General features: G+C 44.5%; 1 protein-coding gene across 7 annotated transcripts in view; it reads right to left on the bottom strand.

Annotated features, from left to right (window-relative positions):
• Positions 1-21,057, bottom strand: part of DAB1 (DAB adaptor protein 1) — a 421,097-nt gene that overhangs the window by 31,319 nt on the left and 368,721 nt on the right. For 4 of the 7 annotated variants that reach the window (XM_029228760.1, XM_029228766.1, XM_029228764.1 and 1 more), the window contains 3 exons: positions 4,608-4,658; positions 4,469-4,516; positions 76-138 (listed from right to left, as the gene is read on the bottom strand). In XM_029228760.1, the coding sequence (XP_029084593.1) occupies positions 76-138; positions 4,469-4,516; positions 4,608-4,658 (162 nt within the window). The remainder of the gene's footprint in view (positions 1-75; positions 139-4,468; positions 4,517-4,607; positions 4,659-21,057) is intronic. The other 3 variants (XM_029228762.1, XM_029228765.1, XM_029228761.1) reach the window with 1 other exon arrangement.

The raw sequence follows: 21,057 nt of genomic DNA, 5'->3' as shown, positions 1-21,057 counted from the left end.
CCCATATTTTTGTCACCACGCGACTGAAGAAGGAAAAGAAAGAGATGCAGGGCTCTGAGGGAAGTGCATACTTACGGGGGGAGAGGTTATATCAGGAGGGGTGGACATGTCCCCAAAAAGTTCTAACTGGGTCACAGCCTGAAAAGAAAAGAAGATAATGGTGTGATCACAAGGGGAACGGATGCCGTGGGCATTGCTTTAAAACAACTTGATTTGAGGACACACGTTTCTTTCTCACCGTGACTATATAAACAATAAACCCAGTTGGTCATTATGATACCTCTTGATCCCAAAGACAACATCTCGGATGTAGCCAGAATCAATTATTGCTTCAGTGTGTCCGGCTGTTTATCTGGGCTTAGTCAAGCAGATCTGGGTTTAGCCACCTTGCATAGGCAATAAGAATGCCACTTTTACATATTTACCATCCAATGCCAACACTGTTTCTCTTCTCCAGGAGACAAAGGCAAGACACAGTCTCACCATCTGCTTTCTTTTCATGACTGTATCCACATGTACAAAATGCCTTTCATGTATCAAGTATAGCAAGTCACCACTTCATGGCCACTTCTCAGTAAATACTCCTAATAATACTGACCCTGAGAGGTATGAATCCTCATCCCCATTTTTACAAATGAATAAACTGAGTCTCACAGAGGTCACCTCAAGGTCACCCGGGCCATGACTTGAATTTTCTGCATACAGAGCAGGCAGTCAAATGACAGTCCCCAAAAGAATCCATCTTTAAGATAAAAAATGTAGTCGGAGGAGAAGAAAACATATAATTTAATACCAGGAAGGGCATCAAAAACAACCCAGTATATATACACTATTAATCATTCCGAGGAGCTCCATCACTGTAGACACTGTATCAACTATATTCGCATCCATCATACGACAGTGTCTGAGCAAGGCCAGCCAGAGCAGTGGGAGAAGCCCCTTAAGACACACTTAGAAATTAATCTGCATACACTTCCAGCTTCAGAGTCTGCAGGGAGTCTGTGGTCGGCAATCAAACGGCCTGACTTAAAGTACATAATCATGTGTTTTGTGCAAATCTGCCCACTGCAAAAAAAATACTTTCTGCTCGTCTTTGGATTTTAAGTGATAGTTTCTAATTGGGGGAGCCTAAAAACACCACCCAACTGAAAGGACAGGGAGAGTCTGCCTGTCTGCCAGGTAGGACCCCTGCCCTCGAAATCTGTTCTAACCAGGCAAGGCAGGAGCTCCACGATTCACACAAAGGAAGGGACATTCTCTGTTACTGACAAATGTGTGAGCTCTGGGCCCAGGAAAAGTCCCATCCCCAGGGATGTATTTGAGCTCTCCCACTGCCAACCTCTGCAATTCCTCATGGCCACTGTTCCCTCATCTGGACATTGGAGATAATGTCCAGATAATACCTCCTTTGCAGATTTATTGACAATATTACTAGCAGGATTCTGAAGTTTGGGCAAGCCTGGTGAAAAAGGCACAAAAGATTCTTTTCGCTGAAAGTCAAGTAGCTTAGCCTGGTTAACTCACTTTCAACTCTTCCCCTTAAGCTTTCAGATTGAATGAACGATGCGTGGCACACAATAGGGCCCTATACATATTCACTTCCCTCCCAGCTACATAATATGTTTTTTTTTTTCCGTACACGTTGGACTGTGAGGTGTTAGGCACTGTGCTGGGTGCTCGGAACATAATGATGAGAAATGACAAGTCCCAGCCTGCAGGGAGCTTACAGTCTGGTGGGGACGATCCATAGATATAGATTGTAAAACTTGCTTGTTTTCGGGAAGGCTTCTTTAGCATGTGAACAATAGTTTATATTATTTGGTGAAATGACGCCAATCCTTAGGCTCTCTCCCAAACCCACAAAAGGCGTAATTCTATTTAACCCATTCAAGGGAAGCTTCTGGGCTTCCTGGTCCTTGGAACTCAATGCTTTGCAAATGGCCCACGACTATTTTCAGTGGTAGGAAAATATTAAAATGAAGTTAACAATTAAGTCGCACAATTTACATTTCAAATGTGTTGAACTCGTGGCACACTTTCACTAACATCATAAATATAATTTATTGGCTAATTTTCTCCTTAAGCACAACTTTTAAAATAACCTTCATTCTTGAGCTACAGACTTTCCTCCTGCCAGATGACTTCCACTCAAGGATTAAACAAGAAGAAAACATGCAGAGGCATTAAACATAGATTGGTGTTTCATTCCATTGGATCTGCTGCTTAAATAGAACCTTGAGTTAATTAAATTTTATAGAAAAAGGGGATTCTTAGGCCATAAAATTAAAAATAATTCTAATAACCATATGTGATTGAGAATCTGGACTAATGTCTATTTTCACAGGCCCTCTCCCCAAGTTAACCCTAGTTGTTTCATTTGTAGCTTAATAAGCCATGTTCCATCTGATAATATTGTTGTAATTAATCACTTTAACGGCCTCATGAGGATAAAACTAACCATTCACATTTGTAAAACACTTTATAGTTTACAACACGTTTTCTGATACAGTATGATCATGTTGGATGCTCCCTGAGCCCTGTGAAGTCGGCAGCCCAGGAATCTCTCTCGCTCTCTCTAGTTTGCAGATAAGCTATAACAGAGGCCTGGAGGTTAAGTGACTTGCCTCCGATTGGTCAGCTAAAAGAAGCTGGGCTTGACCCACAGACCAGCCAGCATCTTGTTTATCCATCGGTCCCTTTACCAAGCCCTAGTTAGCCTTCCTTCAAGGTAGAAGTCCAGCCCCACAATATTCTCTAACCAGAAGCCAGGGTTCCCACGAGTCCTGCCATGACACACATCCATCTGAAGAAGTCATCTCCAAGGTCAGCTCCAGATTCCTCCTCGCCTTCCCATTCCTGGCCCTTCAGATGTCTTCAGGTAGAGACAATGGTTGTCACTGGCAGATTCTGCCCCTTCTTTAGGCCCTGGGCGTCCTCCAGGGTAAGCAGAGTGACCCTGGAAGCTGCCAAGGCCAGTGAAGGGGTTGAGGAGGAGCTTGGCTGTTGAGGGGGGAGCCCCTCGGTGTCTCCATCAGGCATGTCCCCTTCCCCCACAAGCCATCCTTTGATACGAACAAATGATGGTTTTCCAATAACATCTGGAGTGCTGTACAACCTCTTTCAGGGTTAGACCCCTGGTCCTTCTTTCAGCTAGCCCATTGCAGCTAGACTCCTAGGTCCCTCCTGTAGAGAAGTTCTGAAAGTGCCATTGATGAAGGCAGAGGTGTCCTTGACTGACCCCCAAGACATATCCACACAGACCCACTCCTGTTCTGACATCAGGTACTCCTTCGTTCAGGACAAGTATGTAGCCCCTGCTGTACATCAGCTACTGTGCCAAGAGCAGGGGCTACAGGGATGAGTAAGGCACGTTCCTGTTCTGAGTCTCATGAGCTGCCTGTTCTACGGGAAGACAGACCTATAGACAGAGAAGCACCCGGGGCTCACGAAAGGAGGGGCTGCCTCAGGGCCTTTGCACACGCTCCTTCTCTGACCTAGATCACTCATTCCCTCCCCCATTGCCTTTCCCACCCATCCTCCAGGACACAGATTAGAGGACTTTATTTCTTCCCGGGAAGTGTTTCCTAACTCAATTTGTACCCCAAATCCCATTGCCCCAAACAGCTTATGTGAGACTCTCAGAACAGTGGTTGTCAGCCTTGGGTGTACATAAGGGAAAAATATGGATGCCTGGTTCCCACCCCTTGAGGTTCTGAATTAGTTGGTTTGAGGTACAGTCTAGTAACTGAAACTTTAAAATCTCTCAAGGTGATTCTAATTGGCAGCCCAGATTAAGAACCCCTGTCCTAGAGGCTTCCCAAATGCCCTGTACTCAGGGGTGACAACGTTCACCGGCCTATGTATTAAGCAACCTGAATAAACACAGGCTGCAAACCAGTGCACTTATTCCAGGCTAGACCGACCAAATAGCAGCCTTGCCTGGTTTTTATCTCCACAGGTGGACCGAGCACATCCTGTTTACATGTCTGAATCCCCACTATACTACATTATACTACACTATACTATGCTCCCCTACCCTACCCTTCTCTACTGACCCCACCCTCTCCTCTCCTATGCTATGCAATGTCGCACTGTGTTATACTTAGAGCTCCCTGAGAATGGGGGTTGTGTCTTCCTCTCTATTGCATCTCTAGCATCTATCGGAACACCTAGGACACGTCAGGAGATTGAAAAATATTTGTTGAATGAAATGAAGGGGTGTCACGTCCTCTCCAACACACACTCCTTCTCTTTCTCTCTCATGCGCGCAAGCACGCACACACACATACCCATGCCCCGACTCTTCTCCTTCATCGCGGGGCCCACCAGGAGTCTCCTGTGAACATTAGGATAGGCAGGCACTGGAGCAGAGCAGAGCGCCTGCCATTCCTGCAGGAGGGTGAGGATGCATGGAATGGATGCGAATGACCAGAGCAACCCTCATTTCACAAGAGCCTGGAGGCCTTACCTTTGTTGCCTCAAAAATCTCATCAAAGTCCATCGGCAGCTTTCTGTTCTGTAAGCACAAGGCACGACTTATGAGCATGAAATGAGCGATGGGACAATGACATGAAACAGTTAATCAGGTAGGGCCCTCTCACACTTACAGGGGTCGCCACTGCAAACCGTTCTTCAAAATCTTCAAACGTACAGCTGTTCTGAAAGCGTAAGGGATGATGAATGAGGATGAAGTGAATGACATACAAATGACATGGGTTTATGAGTTTAATGATGACGGGATCTATGGTTTACACTCCCGTGGTCTCAGGAGGTGGGAGCTGTTGCTAACGTACTGTGAAAACGCTAGAATATGCTCCCAGCTTATGATAAAACACGGGCCTGATGAGGAAATACAAGCAATGGGGAGTTTGTAAGTTTAAAGTCCATCTTCCTTAAATTACAGCCCTGACTCGGCCAGTCTCAACAGTGGAAGCAGATAAGAGCATGATGTTTACCCTTGAGATTTTTGCTTTAAAAGGAAGAAGTGTTATCATGTGTTTCAGCCAAACTTAGTTAACTTGGAGCAGTCTGTGAACAGCAGGTTTTATAAGTGCCTTTGTGCATGCGGCCTTTTCTGCTTGAAATGCTCTTCTCAGCCTTGCAAGCCCAAAGCTCACCCAATTCCTCAAACCTAGCTGAAAGGCCACCTCTTCCACGAAGCTTTCCTTGGTCCCCTAGGCTGAAAACCATCCTCTGAGAGCAACAGCGCATCGCTTGTGGCCACTACACGGTGAACTCCCTGAAGCAGGGACCACGATGCATTTGTTCTTGAATCCCTAGCAGATCACAGGGGATCGGGCTTGAAAATGTATGAACAAATGCGCGCTACTAAGAATAGCTGGTAGTTGACCAAACCTAATTGTTTTGATAATTTTTTTATTTTGTTGTTTATAACTGTTGAGAGCTTTGCTAAACCGCTCCATAATACTGCTGCCTAAGTATCCACTTTGTGTGGCCAAGCGGCCTGCACGGGCCTTGAACTGACGACACTAGCCTCTCCAGTGAGGCAGGCCCTAGATAACAACCCACAGAGTCACAAATAAATGTCAGTTTCTGATATGACCATCCAAACAGCCCTTATGATCACACTCTCCCCAGCCTCCCAGGGCCTTCCTTTATGTACCCCTTAGATAAGATTCCTTTGACACTTAACGAAACCCTGCTTTTTTTTGTTTGAATTGACCAATCTGGCCTCAGGCTGGGAACCCTAATAAAGGCAAGTGCCCAGGTCCTGCCTTGCTCTCTGCCTGCATCCTGCCCTGACCTCCCCTCATGCCCCTTCCTCTAGGAACTGAGAGTAATAAACTTCTCTATTTCAATTCCCTGGTGGTCTTTCGCTGAACCCTGGCTCACCATCCGACAACACCCCAGGGCTTTACTTAACCAATGTTAATTTAACAAAGTCACAACATTAATACATATTAGTATGTATAACATCTCTATATATATACACGTGTATTTTTTCTTTTTCCCTTTCTTCCTTCCTTCTTTCCTCCCTCCCTCCCTCCCTCCCTCCCTCCCTCCCTCTCTTTCTTTCTTTCTTGGCTGCGTCCAGTCTTAGTTGCGGCAGGCGGGATCTTCACTGCAGTGCGGGCTTCTCTCTAGTTGTGGCGCATAGCTTTTCTCTTCTCTAGTTGTGGCGTGGGGTCCAGAGCGCGTGGGCTCTGTAGTTTGTGGCACTCCGGCTCGCTCTTTGCAGCGAGCGAGCTCAGTAGCTGTGGCGCGTGGGCTTAGTTGCAGCATGCGGGATCTTAGTTCCCTGACCAGGGATCGAACCCGCATCCCCAGCAGTGGAAGGCAGATTCTTTACCACTGGACCGCCAGGGAAGTCCCTGTATACATATATTTTTAATGCCCATGTTTTGGTCTACACTTCCAGGCTAATTACACTTTGGGTGACTTCCAAGCAGCGTAACATTAATATAAATCTGAAATATTGACATTAAATTGGAGTTATTATGCTTGAACAGAAATGCATTGTTTCCAAATTTTGAGGAGAGCTTCCTGTTGGCCATGGAGGAGTGGAGAAACCACCAGCCATGATCACTTTCACTCTGACTGTAGCAAACGTGACTGTACATCACTCAGCCCCAGTTACAGGGTCGCAGAGCAGAGCAGGAAAACCCACACGCCCGTACCTACCACAGCAGAGCCTTCGGGCCAGACACCAGCAGATTCCGTCATCAACCACCTGCTCCCACCAGGCCCTGGCTCGCCAGGAGTCAACAGTGGCCAAGAGAAGAGGAGGAAGGACCACATCAGATAACCACTTTAATAATAATAATAATAATTATTATTATTATTTGGCCAGAGACAGGGAGACAATATTAGTCTAAGTGATCCTGTAACCTACGGTGTGGCCTGAAAGGTTAAGGTTATGCTGCTACATCCTTTATAAATCTCACACTTCTAAGGATTTATGGCACAGCCCCTACCAACTAGCTCTGGGTCATAACTTTTAATAAAAACATTTTTTAGTGTCCAAAATCTCATTACCTCTGTCCAATATTAAAAAGCAAATGGCTTCAGAGCATGATGGATGAATTAAATAAATTTGAAAAACAGCTGGTGGGGGAGAGTCTCATAAAAGCCCCACCACATAATGAAAATGTGTGAGGACAGCCAGCACTGGTGTGAGTCCGTCACTTTGCTGGTGACAGAAGAGGAGGCTTTTGGTGAGGGGTGGGGCTGGGCTGTGAGGAGGCGATTTCCATAAATTCAGATGGAGATTGGTCTGGACGTGAGAGCAAATGCATCTCTTCGGAGTCACACAAATACGGACTGAATCATGGCTGTGCCCCGTGCTGGCTGCGCGACCCTGGACAAGTCCGTGGGCCCCAGTTTTCTCGTCTTCAAAGTGGGGATGATAATGATAACATCATCTCAGGTTTATGGAGAGGGTTAACTTGAGATGTGTGTGCAATGTTTTGGTTGGTGTTTTGCACATAGAGATGTTTATAAATCAGAGCTATTATTAGGATCTTCTCATCCTATTTCTTTTGGCTCTGTTTTGCAATGCACAGGAACACATTTTTTAATATTAAGAAACTATTACTATATGATATTTGGAAAAAGATAGAAGAAGAAGAAAAAAACATCTTGCGGGAAGCCCCCCTTTAGAAATCACCCCCACTTGAGAGCACGGACCAGATCCTGTGAAAAAGGATGCCCAACACTTCCTGGCCTTAGTCCTGAACCCCTCAGTCCACTGTTGACCCCACCTTCTCCCTCTCCTCCCTTCTGTCTACAGTCTTACCTGAGCATCTTCCCATCTATACCCTTTGTACCTGGAGCTTGTGGTTACCTTCCTGTTTTGATCTTGGCTCAGTCATTTCTTGGAGTTCCTTCCTCCCACCTGGGGTAACCTTCAGTAACACTCTGGGCACTTCAGCCACCCAGTGGGAGACCCCTCCAGCCAGTGCACTTTCTCTCAATTGATTCTCATGGGCAGAACGTGGAACCCATTCCCTAGTCTCCCTGCATCCCCATCTCCTGCTTTACCCACAAATACTACTAGAGTTTTTGTTCATTTACCTTCAAGTCTTTTTTTCCCCCTTATTAGATACATTTCTTACAGTTACTACCATGGCATGCATGCAGCTTTGTATTCTGCTTTTAAAAATTCAATATGAGGAATCAGACTCCCTGACTTCAGACTATACTACAAAGCTACAGTAATCAAGACAATATGGTACTGGCACAAAAACAGAAATATAGATCAATGGAACAGGACAGAAAGCCCAGAGATAAACCCACGCACCTATGGTCAACTAATCTATGACAAAGAAGGCAAGGATATACAGTGGAGAAAAGACAGTCTCTTCAATAAGTGGTGCTGGGAAAACCGGGCAGCTACATGTAAAAGAATGAAATTAGAACACTCCCTAACACCATACACAAAAATAAACTCAAAATGGATTAAAGACCTAAATGTAAGACAGGACACTACAAAACTCTTAGAGGGAAACATAGGAAGAACACTCTTTGACATAAATCACAGCAAGATCTTTTTTGACCCACCTCCTAGAGTAATGGAAATAAAACCAAAAAATAAACAAATGGGACCTAATGAAACTTAAATGCTTTTGCACACCTAAGGAAACTATAATCAAGATGAAAAGACAACCCTCAGAATGGGAGAAAATATTTGCAAACGAATCAACAGACAAAGGATTAATCTCCAAAATATATAAATAGCTCATGCAGCTCAATATTAAAATGGGCCGAAGACCTAAACAGACATTTCTCCAAAGAAGACATATATGGCCAAGAGGCACATGAAAAGCTGCTCAACATCACTAATTATTAGAGAAATGCAAATCAAAACTACAATGAGGTATCACCTCACACCAGTTAGAATGGGCATCATCTGAAAATCTACAAACAACAAATGCTGGAGAGGGTGTGAAGAAAAGGGAACCCTCTTGCACTGCTGGTGGGAATGTAAATTGATACAGCCACTATGGAAAACAGTATGGAGGTTCCTTAAAAAACTAAAAATAGAATTACCATATGATCCAACTTTCCCACTACTGGCCACATACCCAGAGAAAACCATAATTCAAAAAGACACATGCACCCCAATGTTCATTGCAGCACTATTTACAATAGCCAGGTCATGGAAGCAACCTAAATGCCCATCTACAGACAAATGGATAAAGAAGATGTGGTACATATATACGATGCAATATTAACCATAAAAAAGAATGAAATTGGGTCTTTTCGTTCTTTGGATGGATGGACCTAGAGACTGTCATACAGAGTGAAGTAAGTCGGAAATAGAAAAATATATATCGTATATTAACACACATACGTGGAATCTAGAAAAATGGTACAGATGAACCGGTTTGCAAGGCAGAAATAGAGACATAGATGTAGAGAATACACATATGGACACCAAGGGGGTAAAGCGGGGTGGGTAGTAGTGGTGGTGGGATGAAGTGGGAGATTGGGATTGACATATATACACTAATATGTATAAAACAGATAACTAATAAGAACCTGCTGTATAAAAAAAATAAACAAACTCAATATGACAATCCAATTTACTCACAATTTGAACTTCCAGTGAGGATTTAAAGGAAGAGATTCTCTCGGGTTGTTTTAATACAGTTGTAGCCTGAATCGTCATTAAGACATTGAAATAAAGCTTCCACAGGGAGTTTACTTTCCCATAATCTCTTTGGAGCACTGGGGACACTACTATTGTCCCATAACTGAATAAGGTAACTCTTAAGACCAGACTCATGTTACTCTTGCAGCAAACATGAGTGGATGAGATGGGACTTGGTGTGAACACGTTAAAAAGGATGAAAACTTATTTATGGCTGCCAAATAAGAAACCTGCAGTGGTTCTCACCCCTGGCTGCACAATGTAATCCTCTGGGGCAGCTTTTACAAAACTTCGCATGCCTGAGCCCTGCATCTGAGACTTGGATTCTACTGGTCTGGGGTGGGGTCCTGGCATCAGTAGGTTCTAAAAGCTCCCCAGGTGATTCTAACAGGCAGCCAGACTTGTGAATCACCATGTTGGGGAATGAACTCTCTGTAGGAATAATTCATGAAAGTCCTACTGGGAAAACTGAAGGCATCTTGATTGATTACATAATTGATTAATTAATTTCTTCAACAAACATTCACTGGGTGCTTTGCACTTGCTGTGTCCTGACTAGGCACTGGAGATAACAAAGATGAATAATACTTGGTCCTTGCTCTCTTGAAGCTCAGAGCAGAGCCAGGATATATAATCACTCCAGCATGGGGGTGGGACAAGAGTGGGGCAGGGAGGGCACAAGGCATGAAGATCTCAGCTCAGAACCCAAGCTGATGCTGCAGAAGAATGAATTCAATTATCCATTTAGAAAGCTCAGGAGGAATGGATTAACTTAAGTGATCTGTAACTGCACCAAGGTGGGTACTATTAACACACCTCTTGATTCCAGGCATTTGGACGCAGGTGCTGTTGCCTGGTGAGTGATTTAACAATGAAGACATGTGCTAATAAAGACTAATGCCCTCTGGGGTATCTCGGAGTTTATGCTCTCTGTTAGCCAGGAGTAAATAGCCACTTTCCTAATTCTCGGGAGAGGAAAACAGGAAAAGCTCTGTTTGGCAATTGAAGAACAAAGTGGGGGTGGGGGGAGTTGAGATGCAGAGCAGAAAATGTGATGTTAATAAATGATTTCTCCCAAGAGCCGCACTGTCCAACAGAACTTTCTGTGATGATGAAAAGTTGTACACCTGCCCTTCCAACATGGTAGCCAGTGGCTACACGTGGCTCTTGAGCCTTCAAATATGGCTTGTGTGAATAATGAATCGCATTTTAAATTGTATTTCGTTTTAATTAATATCATTTTAAATAGCCACATGTGACCAGTGGCTACTGTACTGGAGAGCTAAGCTCTAGATAACAGATTATTAAAAAACAAAACAAAACAAAAAAATTCAGCTGACTGGGTGCTTTCTAAACACTAAACATATCCCTTCCTTATATAGTCTCTTCTATTCTTTTAAAGAATATCCTACCTTGGCATTGACCAGAAGGGTTGTATGGGACAACTGAATTCTTTGCTATGTCTAGACAGTACCGTGAAATCAAATTCAGTTTGCAAAAACAGTAGCCTTCTTCTGGATGTAAGTTTTGTCATTGCCTGGGCTAAGCCAGACCCAGATGTTGGTGGGTTTTTTTTTTTAAAGGAAGTTAAGATTCCTTTAATGGATTTCAAGTGGAAATCCATGGAACCTCATCATCATTCCAACAGAATGGAATCCCCTTTAAGGCCAAACTGTCCCAGCCTACTGGGATTTGGGGCTCAGTGGTCTTGCTGGACTCAAGGCCTTGACCTAACAGAGGAATTTGTGCTGCTTTGTGGATTTGTCCCTGTAATGACTGAGAAGTTGCCCCTAACTACTCAAAGCTGGGCTGCATTTTAGCAGTTAATTGCCCTCCTTCTGCCAGCTACCATTTTAGGAGGGTCCTAAAGGTTGTCTGGAAGGCTAGAGGGTGGAGGGAAATGGTTAGACCTTATAATGAAAGTTACATCTTCCCTTGAAGCGCACACAAGTGTAATACATCTGCTAATCCCTGGACAATGAAATATTTACATCCAGCTTCCTAAAAATGAAGTTGGTCCTTAAAACAGCCTCCATTTTCCCCATTTTTTTTTATTGTGTTAAGAACACGACATGAGATCTATCTTCTTAACACATTTTACAGTGTACAACACAGTATTTACTGCTAACTGTAGGCACAATCTCTAGGACTTAATCTTTTGCATAACTAACTTTATACCAATTAAATAGCATCTCCCCACCTCCCTCTCGCCCAGCTGCTGGCAATCACCATTCTACTCTCCGCTTCTATGTGTTTGACTACTTTATGGACCTCATATAAGCAGTATCCTGCAGTATTTGCCTTTCCGTGATTGGCTTATTTCACACAGCATAATGTCCTCAAGGTTCAGCCAAGTTGTCACATAAGCAAGGATAGACTTCTTTTTCAGGGCTAAATAATATTCCACTGTATGTATATACCACATTTTCTTTATCCATTCAGCCATCAACGGATATTTAGGTTGAAATGGCCTTTGTTAACATGCAAGAAGAGAGTCAGGATGCAGACTGGTGGTAAAAGGAATTTGCTGGTGCTTTATTCAGGGGCATGAGAAAGGTAGACTCCTTGCACGAAGGTGAGGGGGCTAGGTTGACTGGACTGTGCTAACGTGAATGAACAAGGGCAGCTGTGGCTGAGGACTCTGACTCTGGAGTCTTGACCTTCCCAACTTTAACCAGGTCAAGAAAACCAATGTGCTTGCATTTGAAAACAATGGTTGCTTTTAAAGTGAGAAACTTGATGTTTTTAGGAGAGGCAGGGTGGGGAAGTGGGCAGAGGGATATTAGAAACAGCAGCTTTCACAAGACATGGAAGCAAACTAAATGACCGTCGACAGAGGAATGTACATATATACAATGGAATATTACTCAGCCATAAAAAGAATGAAATAATGCCATTTGCAGCAACATGGATGGACCTAGAGATTATCATACTACGTGAAATAAACAAGACTGAGCGAGACACATATGATAACAGTTCTATGTGGAATCTAAAAAAAAGTAATACAAATGAACTTATTTACAAAACAGAAGCAGACTCACAGACTTTGAAAACAAACTTATGGTTACCAAAGGGGAAACGTGGGGAGGGGGATAAATTAGGAGCTTGGGATTAACATACACACACTACTATATATAAAATAGATAATCGACAAGGACCTACTGTATAGCAGAGGGAACACAATATTCTGTAATAACCTATATGGGAAAAGAATCTGAAAAAGAATGGATATATGTATACGCATAACTGAATCACTTTGCCGTACACCTGAAACTAACACAACATTGTAAATCAACTATACTCCAACAGCGGCTTTCAGTTCAAACTTCTACTTTCATTGGTGTTTGCTCGGGTGAATTCCTTCCTCACTCTGAGCCTCAGTTTTCTCCTCAAGAAATAGGAAGAGAAAAAAAAAAAAAAAAAAAAAGAAATAGGAAGAATAATGCTTACAACATGGGCTCGCTGAGAAGAAGTGGTGAGAAGGTGGATGTACCTGAAAAGAATTAGCACAGCAAGTGAGAGAGTAAAATCTCTCTAAGGACGTCAGTTCCCTTTCCAAAAGTACAGAAAGGGAAGGAAGGATGGGAGGGAGGGAGGAAGAAGGGACGAGGGAGAGATGGCTGGGAAAGAGACAGAGAGAGGAGCGAGAGAGGAAACGAAGAGACAGATAGGGAGGAAAGAAAGGAAGAAGAAAGGAAAGGAAAGCCATGGGATTATATGCTTGGTAAGTGAGGGTAGGCGGGTTCCAGGCCATGGCAAAAGTCTGGGAAACACTGGTCCAGGGAAGGAACAAAGTCACCTGGAAGAGAGGCTAAACGTGTGGAATGATTTTCATAGGCCAGACATTGGTCACAGCGGGTTCCCGCTCCTGCATCTTTTCCCCAAGCTTGAACCCTGGCAAGGCTGGACCGTTGTGAAGTCCATCAGCCCCACTGTTTATTCCGTCTACCCCGCACCCTTCTCTTCTCCACTGTCTTCCTTACACCTGTTTCAGAACTCAGTGGGCAACTCTGTGTTTTCACACCTGGGTTTTCTAAAACACATCCCTTATTTTCTTGAAAATACACCTAAGGATGGGGTTGGGGGTGCAATTTGTAGGCTGCTACTGATTATGCGATAAGATACTAAGATCTAAGTCAGCCTGATCTCAGCAACAGTGATAAAGGGAAGGAGATGCTGGTGGTGATGCCCAGGAAATGATGGTGTCCGTGCTGAGGGGGAGCAGCGGTGGGGACACCGGTGGCGGTCATAAGCCGTGATAACCCACCACCCGGTCCCTCCACATCAATTAATTGAGCATCTTCGATAAGACACAGCCCTCGTCCTTACATGGCGTGAGGGAGACAGAGGAGAAAACAGGGAATTATCACATGATTGGTGTCATAAATGAGATGATTCACACGAAGCCTGTAGTATATAGGGCGTAGTTCAAAGTGATGACATGATTCACGCCTGTGGTTACTACTGCTAGTGTCCGATCCCATCCTGAGGGGTCAGACATTTTGAGACAGTGGCAAGAACGGTGCTGGGGATTTTGATGGTATCAATACTGTTGTCACGAGGCAGTGATTATAAAGAGAGAGATGATAATCTGGTGAGAGCCCACATGAGGCCAGTGATGGGGATGAAGAAGAAACGCCGAAAACACCAGTCTACCATGGAGCTTCTCTAGAAGCCCTGGGGGATGACTTCATGCTCTGATACGTGGAAGCTTCCGGGACTCTTGATCCCAGCTCCAGCCCATGGCCTCACCCCAGAGCTCTGACGTGTGACAAGGACGAGTTTAGAAAGCGGGGGGGACCTTCCTTGCTGTGGATCCTTTGTGGGGGAAGGTGCAGGTTGCAAGATAGCTTGGCTACGTTACTGGCTGTCAACAGAATAAACACACCTGCCCAGGTCTAAACATATAGCGAGGAGAAACCAAAGGGGAATGATTGCCCGAAGCTTATAATTATTTGTTTTTCATTCTCTCTTCCTTTACCCCATCTCTTTTTTTTAAAAGAAAAATCCATTATTCTAGTTCCACATTAGCAAAACTCAAGGATTTTTCAAAAACTCCTAACAAGATTTGGCGCCAGTTCAGTACTTTGAAAAGGGGTGAATTAGAATCACAGGAAAGTGAAATTGGCTCCTGTCAGCAGGATGACAGGCTCTCAGCACACTCCTGCGGGGGCGGGCAGGGGGGCTCTCAGACAGGCCGTCAGCTCTTTCTCCGCTGCTGCGTCGCTCTTGGAGAGGCTACTCCTGCGGTCCAGATGGCACCCAAACGGTAACAAGAAATATTGGATGGAGTTGAAATCAAGCGAGAGCAGCAGAGGCTCAGGCTGAAGGCAGAGCAAATCAGAGCAAATCACAAACGGAGAGATGTCACAGCAGAGGAAAAAATAGTCATGGAGGGCTCTGCCTGCTGCTCTGACAGCCGTTCCCTGTAGAGTGCTTTTCCTTTTCTTCGCTGGAAGAATGCAGATTTTATATCTTAGGCATTCATTTCCTTACTCCTTCGTTCCTGGATTCAGCTCTCAAGGCATTCATTTCCTAATTAATAAACTCTCCTTGAACGCCTACACTGGGCCAATATTGTGAGCACCGGGATGCTGTCCCTTCTCTGAGCTGTAACAGTCAAGTGAGGGAAATGGGAGGATGCCCATTCAGGTCAGAGCAAGAGGAGAGTTATGACAGGGGTACCGCACTGAGGATTTTCACAGCGCGTGGACCACTTTCACTGCTGCAACGCCATTCACAGGACTGAAGCCAACTCCACTGCAAATGACCAAAACAAGAATTCTGTTTTCATGCGACTGGAATTTGACTAGTTTACCCATCTCTTGAATTTTTCTTTATTGTAAAATTAGGGAACTATCCACCTCACAAGACTGAAGATTTCCCTGTGTAAGATTTGAGGTAATAGCTTAATTAGTACAGTGCCTGACATATAGCAAAAAGACCTCCATTAGTGGGTCAACGATTCAGTGGAGTATCCTTTCAGAATACTATGATGATTTTACAGACCTATTTGATGGCGTTTTTGAAAGTTTTATGAATTGCAGAGGAGTAAAATTAGAAGAGGCTATAGAGATCTCTAACACAACTCAACCCTATATTTTTTTCAGATGAAGAAACTGAGGCTTTCAAGTTTTTCAAAATCATGATAATGTTAGTGGCCGAGCTAGGATGAAACCCCAAGTTCCCAACTCCTAGTCTAGTTCCTTTATTTCCAACACAATTCCCCTCATGGGTGAACAGACTTAGAGGAGGCAAGAAGAAGTAAGAGCAGAGAAACCCAGCTCACAATTTACAACAAGGAAACTAAGGCCCCAAGGAAAGCTCAGCTTGCTTATATGTAAGACAGCAAGAGAAATGTCTCCTTCACAGAATTCCAAGGGTCAAGAGAGGTGATGTTCACCAACAGTCTAGACTTGGAAGGCAGCCTATAAGTTTGAAGCCAGAGGAAAGCTGTGAGAGCATTATCTATACTTGTCTCAGATTGATTATCCAACCTACAAATAGTTTGTAACTTTGTGTCATGATTTCACCTGCCCTCTTAACAGGTCTCTCAGTATATTCCTTACCCTCTCAGGCCTTGGTACAAGCTACTCCTTGTGATGGGCTGCCCTTCCCATCCTTGTTCATCAGGAGACCCTGGAGACTTGGGTCTACTCACCTGTTCCAAGCCTTCCTCTAAGGCCCTCAGGATGGACTAGATGATCCTCCTCTGGGCACCACACATGTCCAATTATAATGGTTGATTGCTTTCTCTCTTCTCTACTACAGACTATGACCTCGTGACACTAAGTTCCTTGTATGGGAAACTGTATCTCATTCATCTTTGTATTCCTAATGTCTAAATAGCCCAGGGGCTAACACACAAAAACAAAATACACTGAACTGACAGATTTAAAAAAACAGAAAGAGTAAATGGATGAACTTGCATATACAAGAGAATAGAAAACTGAACAGAAAGAAACTTGGTGATAGCATGATTTACAAGGCAGAGGGCATGGTAGTCCTTATGGTGTTTTCAAATGCTCAGCATGTATGTGTGTGTGTGTGTGCGCGCACACACACACACACACACACACACACACTCACTCACTCACTCACAGAGACATGGCATTTGCTATCGTAAACTCCAAAAAGGATGTCGTATCCACTGTCATTTGACCTAATGAGACTTTGTAATCAGAGTAAATGGCTCTGGCTCTAATTTCAAAGAAATACTAGGGGGATGTTCCAGAAAAAGTTATAAGAACAGAAATATGCTATTCTTCTAGCTCTTCTAATATCTGGATGGCATTTTCTTCTGAATTCAAGTCCTTCCCATCAGCGAGACCCATCGGCGGCTCGAGGGTGGCAGTCAATCTCTGACATTCCTCACTACTCGAAGTCTAGCCAATACCTGGCCTTACCATCCTCCCCGGCAAATGATAAAATGATTGCATCCCATACTGTCCAGACTCAAACTTAACAGGTCCAAAGAATTTTTGATCTCCCCAAACCTGTTCTTCCCTTGTCTTCTGATTTCTGTAAAGGCTACCAACTCAGGCCTAGATGCTCAAATCTCCAAGTGTCAAAGAGATTCTCCATCCCTCTCTCTCCCACACCCTGACAGCCAATCGTTCTTTAAGAAACTCTGATTCTATCTCTAGGACGTACCCCAGCTCCTCTGCCTGCCCCTCTCCTTCTCCTCGGCAGCATTCTCTTTTGCCTGGACTGCTGCTTCTAACACTTTCCCCCTTAAGTTCATCTCCCACACGGCAGCCAGAGTGATATTTTAAAATGATCAGATCAGGTTCACTGCCCTGATGAAAACCCTCCACCGTCTTCTGTTACACTTGGGATAAAATCCAAACTGCTTACCATTATCTATACTACTGTCCATGCTCGGCTGCTGCCTCTGAGTCTGAGCTCATCCGCCACCACTCTCCCCTTTCCCACCACACTCTGGCCAACACCAGTCTTCTCCGTGTTCCTGCTGGACCCCTAGAACACTCCTGCCTCAAGGCCTTTGCCCTCGTCTTTCCCTGTCCTGATTCTACTCTCCACCTGGTTGGTTTCTTCTCGTAATTCAGATCTTGGCTCAGGTGTCATGTCCCTAGAGACCTCCTCTATGTACCTACATACAGTCACAGCTCCCAGCTCCTGTCACATTTTCCTCTTCGGTTTTGTGCTCTGCGTGTCTGTTTACTTGCTTGTTGGCAGCCTTCTCCCATGAACCGTGAGCTGTGCAAGGGATGGGACCTGGTCTGACTTGTATAGCCCCTGTGTCTGTGCGTGACATACGATGGACACTAGACCATATCTGTGGAAGGAGGAAGGAAAGAATGCTTGAACAGAAAAATGCATAAGTGACCAGAGGCTAGTTCTAGGAGGTGCCTTCCAGTATTGCAGAAACTATAAAATTAAAACAAAAGGGGCACTTTGTGCGTACTACTATAGGGTCAAGGGAACACCACGTTTGTCACTTTGACACCTGTGCTCTGATCTCTGCCTTTTTTTTCCTGTTTGTTCTCTGGTGCTGGACACCCCAACTCTGAAGACAATGGAGCTAGGGCTACAGGATGGCATATTCAATGGGATCTCATACAGATCCCACAAGCAGAGACCCTCTTTACCTGCGTCCTTGCTATGTCTTACGAAAGACCTTTTTAATTTAATCAGTATCTCTGCTTATGTCACAAGTGGTTGAGATCCTTATTTCTGGTTTTTCTAGGTCCATCAAGTCCCCAAATGTACAAGTTACTCTTGATCCCTCTCTCTCCAACACCCTGACATCCAATCATTCGAAGAAATGCTGATTCTGTCTCTAGAACATACCCCAAACAGTCCATTCTGGTCTAAAGAGAAAGGAATGAGCTGAATAGTCATATTAAGACCTCATCCCTTCTTGGCCAAGCAGGGGTCAAGCAGGATGATAACCATAATAGCTTATGCTTAGACGGAAGTTCCTCTGTATGAACCAGCCACTATTCTAAGGTGCTTTCGTACAAGAACTCATTTAATTACCATGACGAATGTAGGTGTTATTGCTATCCTCATTTTCAGAGGAGGGAACTGAGGCACAGAAGGGTCAATGAACTTGCCCAAGGTCACACAGCTAGTAAATGGCAGAGCTAAGATTTTCACCTAAGTGGGTGAGCTTTGAAGTACGTAGTCTTAAGAATTATGCTAGGGTGAGGAGAACAAAAGGTGTGAGACAATGTGTGTTTTACGATGAGGGTGAGACGTAAGGGTTCTGGAAGGAGCAGCCACAGTGGGTAGTTCAAGTCTGTGCCAAGTCCACGGCCATCCTCTCTGGAGGACCACGGCCCAATCACACTGCAAGTGTTATCCCTACAGTGATGACAGGGGTAAGGGGGCTAGGACTTCCGAGGTGACAGTGGAAACAACAGCCTAGACACAGACAAAGAGACAAGGCTACCAGATTACAAATACAGGAAGGGGGGAGAAAACCAGAGTACCATGTTGACGGCACGCAATGGTGGGAAGGAGTAATACTGGAGATAAGGCAGCTGCTAAGCTGCTGGAGAGAAACATGATGACACGCTGACAGGACTCTCTGATAGGTAGAAAAATGAGAGGTGGAGAGGGGGAAAAGCAGTGTAACAAGTGAGAGCGAGTGTCACCTTAACATGGAGTCATTCTGTGTGCACAAGTGGAGAAGCAAGGGCCTCATCCTGCATCATCAGACTTTACTTCCGTCTCCCCTTAGCAACCCAACCTCAATCTCCTCATTCACAAGATGGAGAAAATAATAGTTGTCATGTTAACTGAACTAGATAAACGTAGTGGAGTGTTGGAATCCAGTGGGGGAACTTTGGACATCTCCCATTATATATAAATATATGCAAGCCTTACCAAAGCAGATCTACAGGGGTGGGGGCCGAGGAAGTCGTGTTTTTAAAAGTGTCACCAATGACTGTTAGGCAATATGGTTGTTGGGAATCACTGAACTAGACACAGCTTGCCAAGCAATGCACACACTCCCTGGCCCCCAGTAAGTGCTCTGCAAACGCTTGTTTCTTGTAACGAGGTTTTTACGCTTTAGGTTGGGACTGTCACTGATCTATGTATTTTTATTCTCCATGATCGTTAATATATCACTTTCTCCTTTTTTACAACTGGAGTTCATTATTCTTCTGCGACCACTAATAACAGCAGTTAAGGGAGAAAGAAAGAGCCTCAACACGATGACTTGTCCAGAGATGCTGAATTACTGTACCAGCAGAGAATGAGTGTCAGCCTCGATGGATGTTTATGGGGAAACTGTATATCACAGCTCTGCTCGTTAGAGTTGCTGTAGTTAAAGTTCTGTAAATGTTAATGATCTGTATTAGAGGAATAAGGATAGACTCATAGCAGCAGCAGTTAACAGACAGCCCTGAATCCCGTTTTCTTAGCATGTCACAGAGCTCCAAGGAATTTGGTTTATGCCCACCGAAGGAGCAGGCGTGCACTGGGGCACCTGTATCTTGGGGACAGTACTGTCTTTGCTCTAGCACAGGTAGCGTGATTGGCAAAGAGTTTCAGGAACAAAATGGATAGAGAGCGCCTCTCTTCTGTTTGAACTCTCACTACGTTCCGGTCTTAGAGACAGCTGGACCCAGTGGGAAGAGCGTTCACTGTGCTTGGGTAGCACGGACCCACACCCTGGTCTGCCTCAGATCACTCCCATTCCTGCCTACAGTCCTCATGGAATTATTAATAGCACCCGCCCCCCATTCCATTTCAAAAGTGACCCAGTCTGGATGATAAACTAGGTCACCCCAGCTTCAGGGTCAGAGAGAGCTGGATTAGATTCTTAGTGATGCCTCTTCTGGCTGTGCTGATTTCACTTCTCTTATCTTCAACAGCCTTTATAGTAGAGAAGAGACCTGCATCTTAGGGTTATTTGGAAATGTCTTGACGCAGGGCGTTAAGTGCCTTCCACAGGCCCTTGCTTGGTGGTGCTCAACATTTGGTAGTCACAGTTGTTTGTTATCTTCACCCCACAGCCCTGGCACTCCCCTGCAGGTTCAGCGCCCTCCCCTGTTAAACTTGATCTTGTTGGCATTGCTGCTCAGGCAGGGAGAACTGAAGGTACTCCGGCTCCTTACTGCCCCTAGGGACACTAAAAGCACCCTAGAGGTTGAGCCAGGTCTCACTCATCGTCATATTTCTTGAAATACTTGGTACAGTCCTTCGTTCATAGAATAGCTCATAATAATGACTATGGCTAACACCTATTGGGTACTTACTATATGTCAGGGGCTGTTCTAAATGTTTTCCATGCGTTACCTTATTCAAGTCCTCAAAAGAACTCCATGAGGTAGGTACAACAGTCATTATCCTCATGTTATAAGCGAACACACGGCGACTCAGAGAAGTTTACATAACCCCCCAAGGTTACGTAGCTGGTAATGGAGGGAGAAACTTTCCAAGCCTAAGTAGTCAGTCTTCAAGGCTCA

Source organism: Monodon monoceros, unplaced genomic scaffold (genome assembly GCF_005190385.1).
Source record: "Monodon monoceros isolate NGI ecotype Baffin Bay Population unplaced genomic scaffold, NGI_Narwhal_1 Super_Scaffold_18, whole genome shotgun sequence".
NCBI classification, from domain to species: Eukaryota; Metazoa; Chordata; class Mammalia; order Artiodactyla; family Monodontidae; genus Monodon; species Monodon monoceros.
This window is presented reverse-complemented; position numbering and strand designations above follow the sequence as displayed.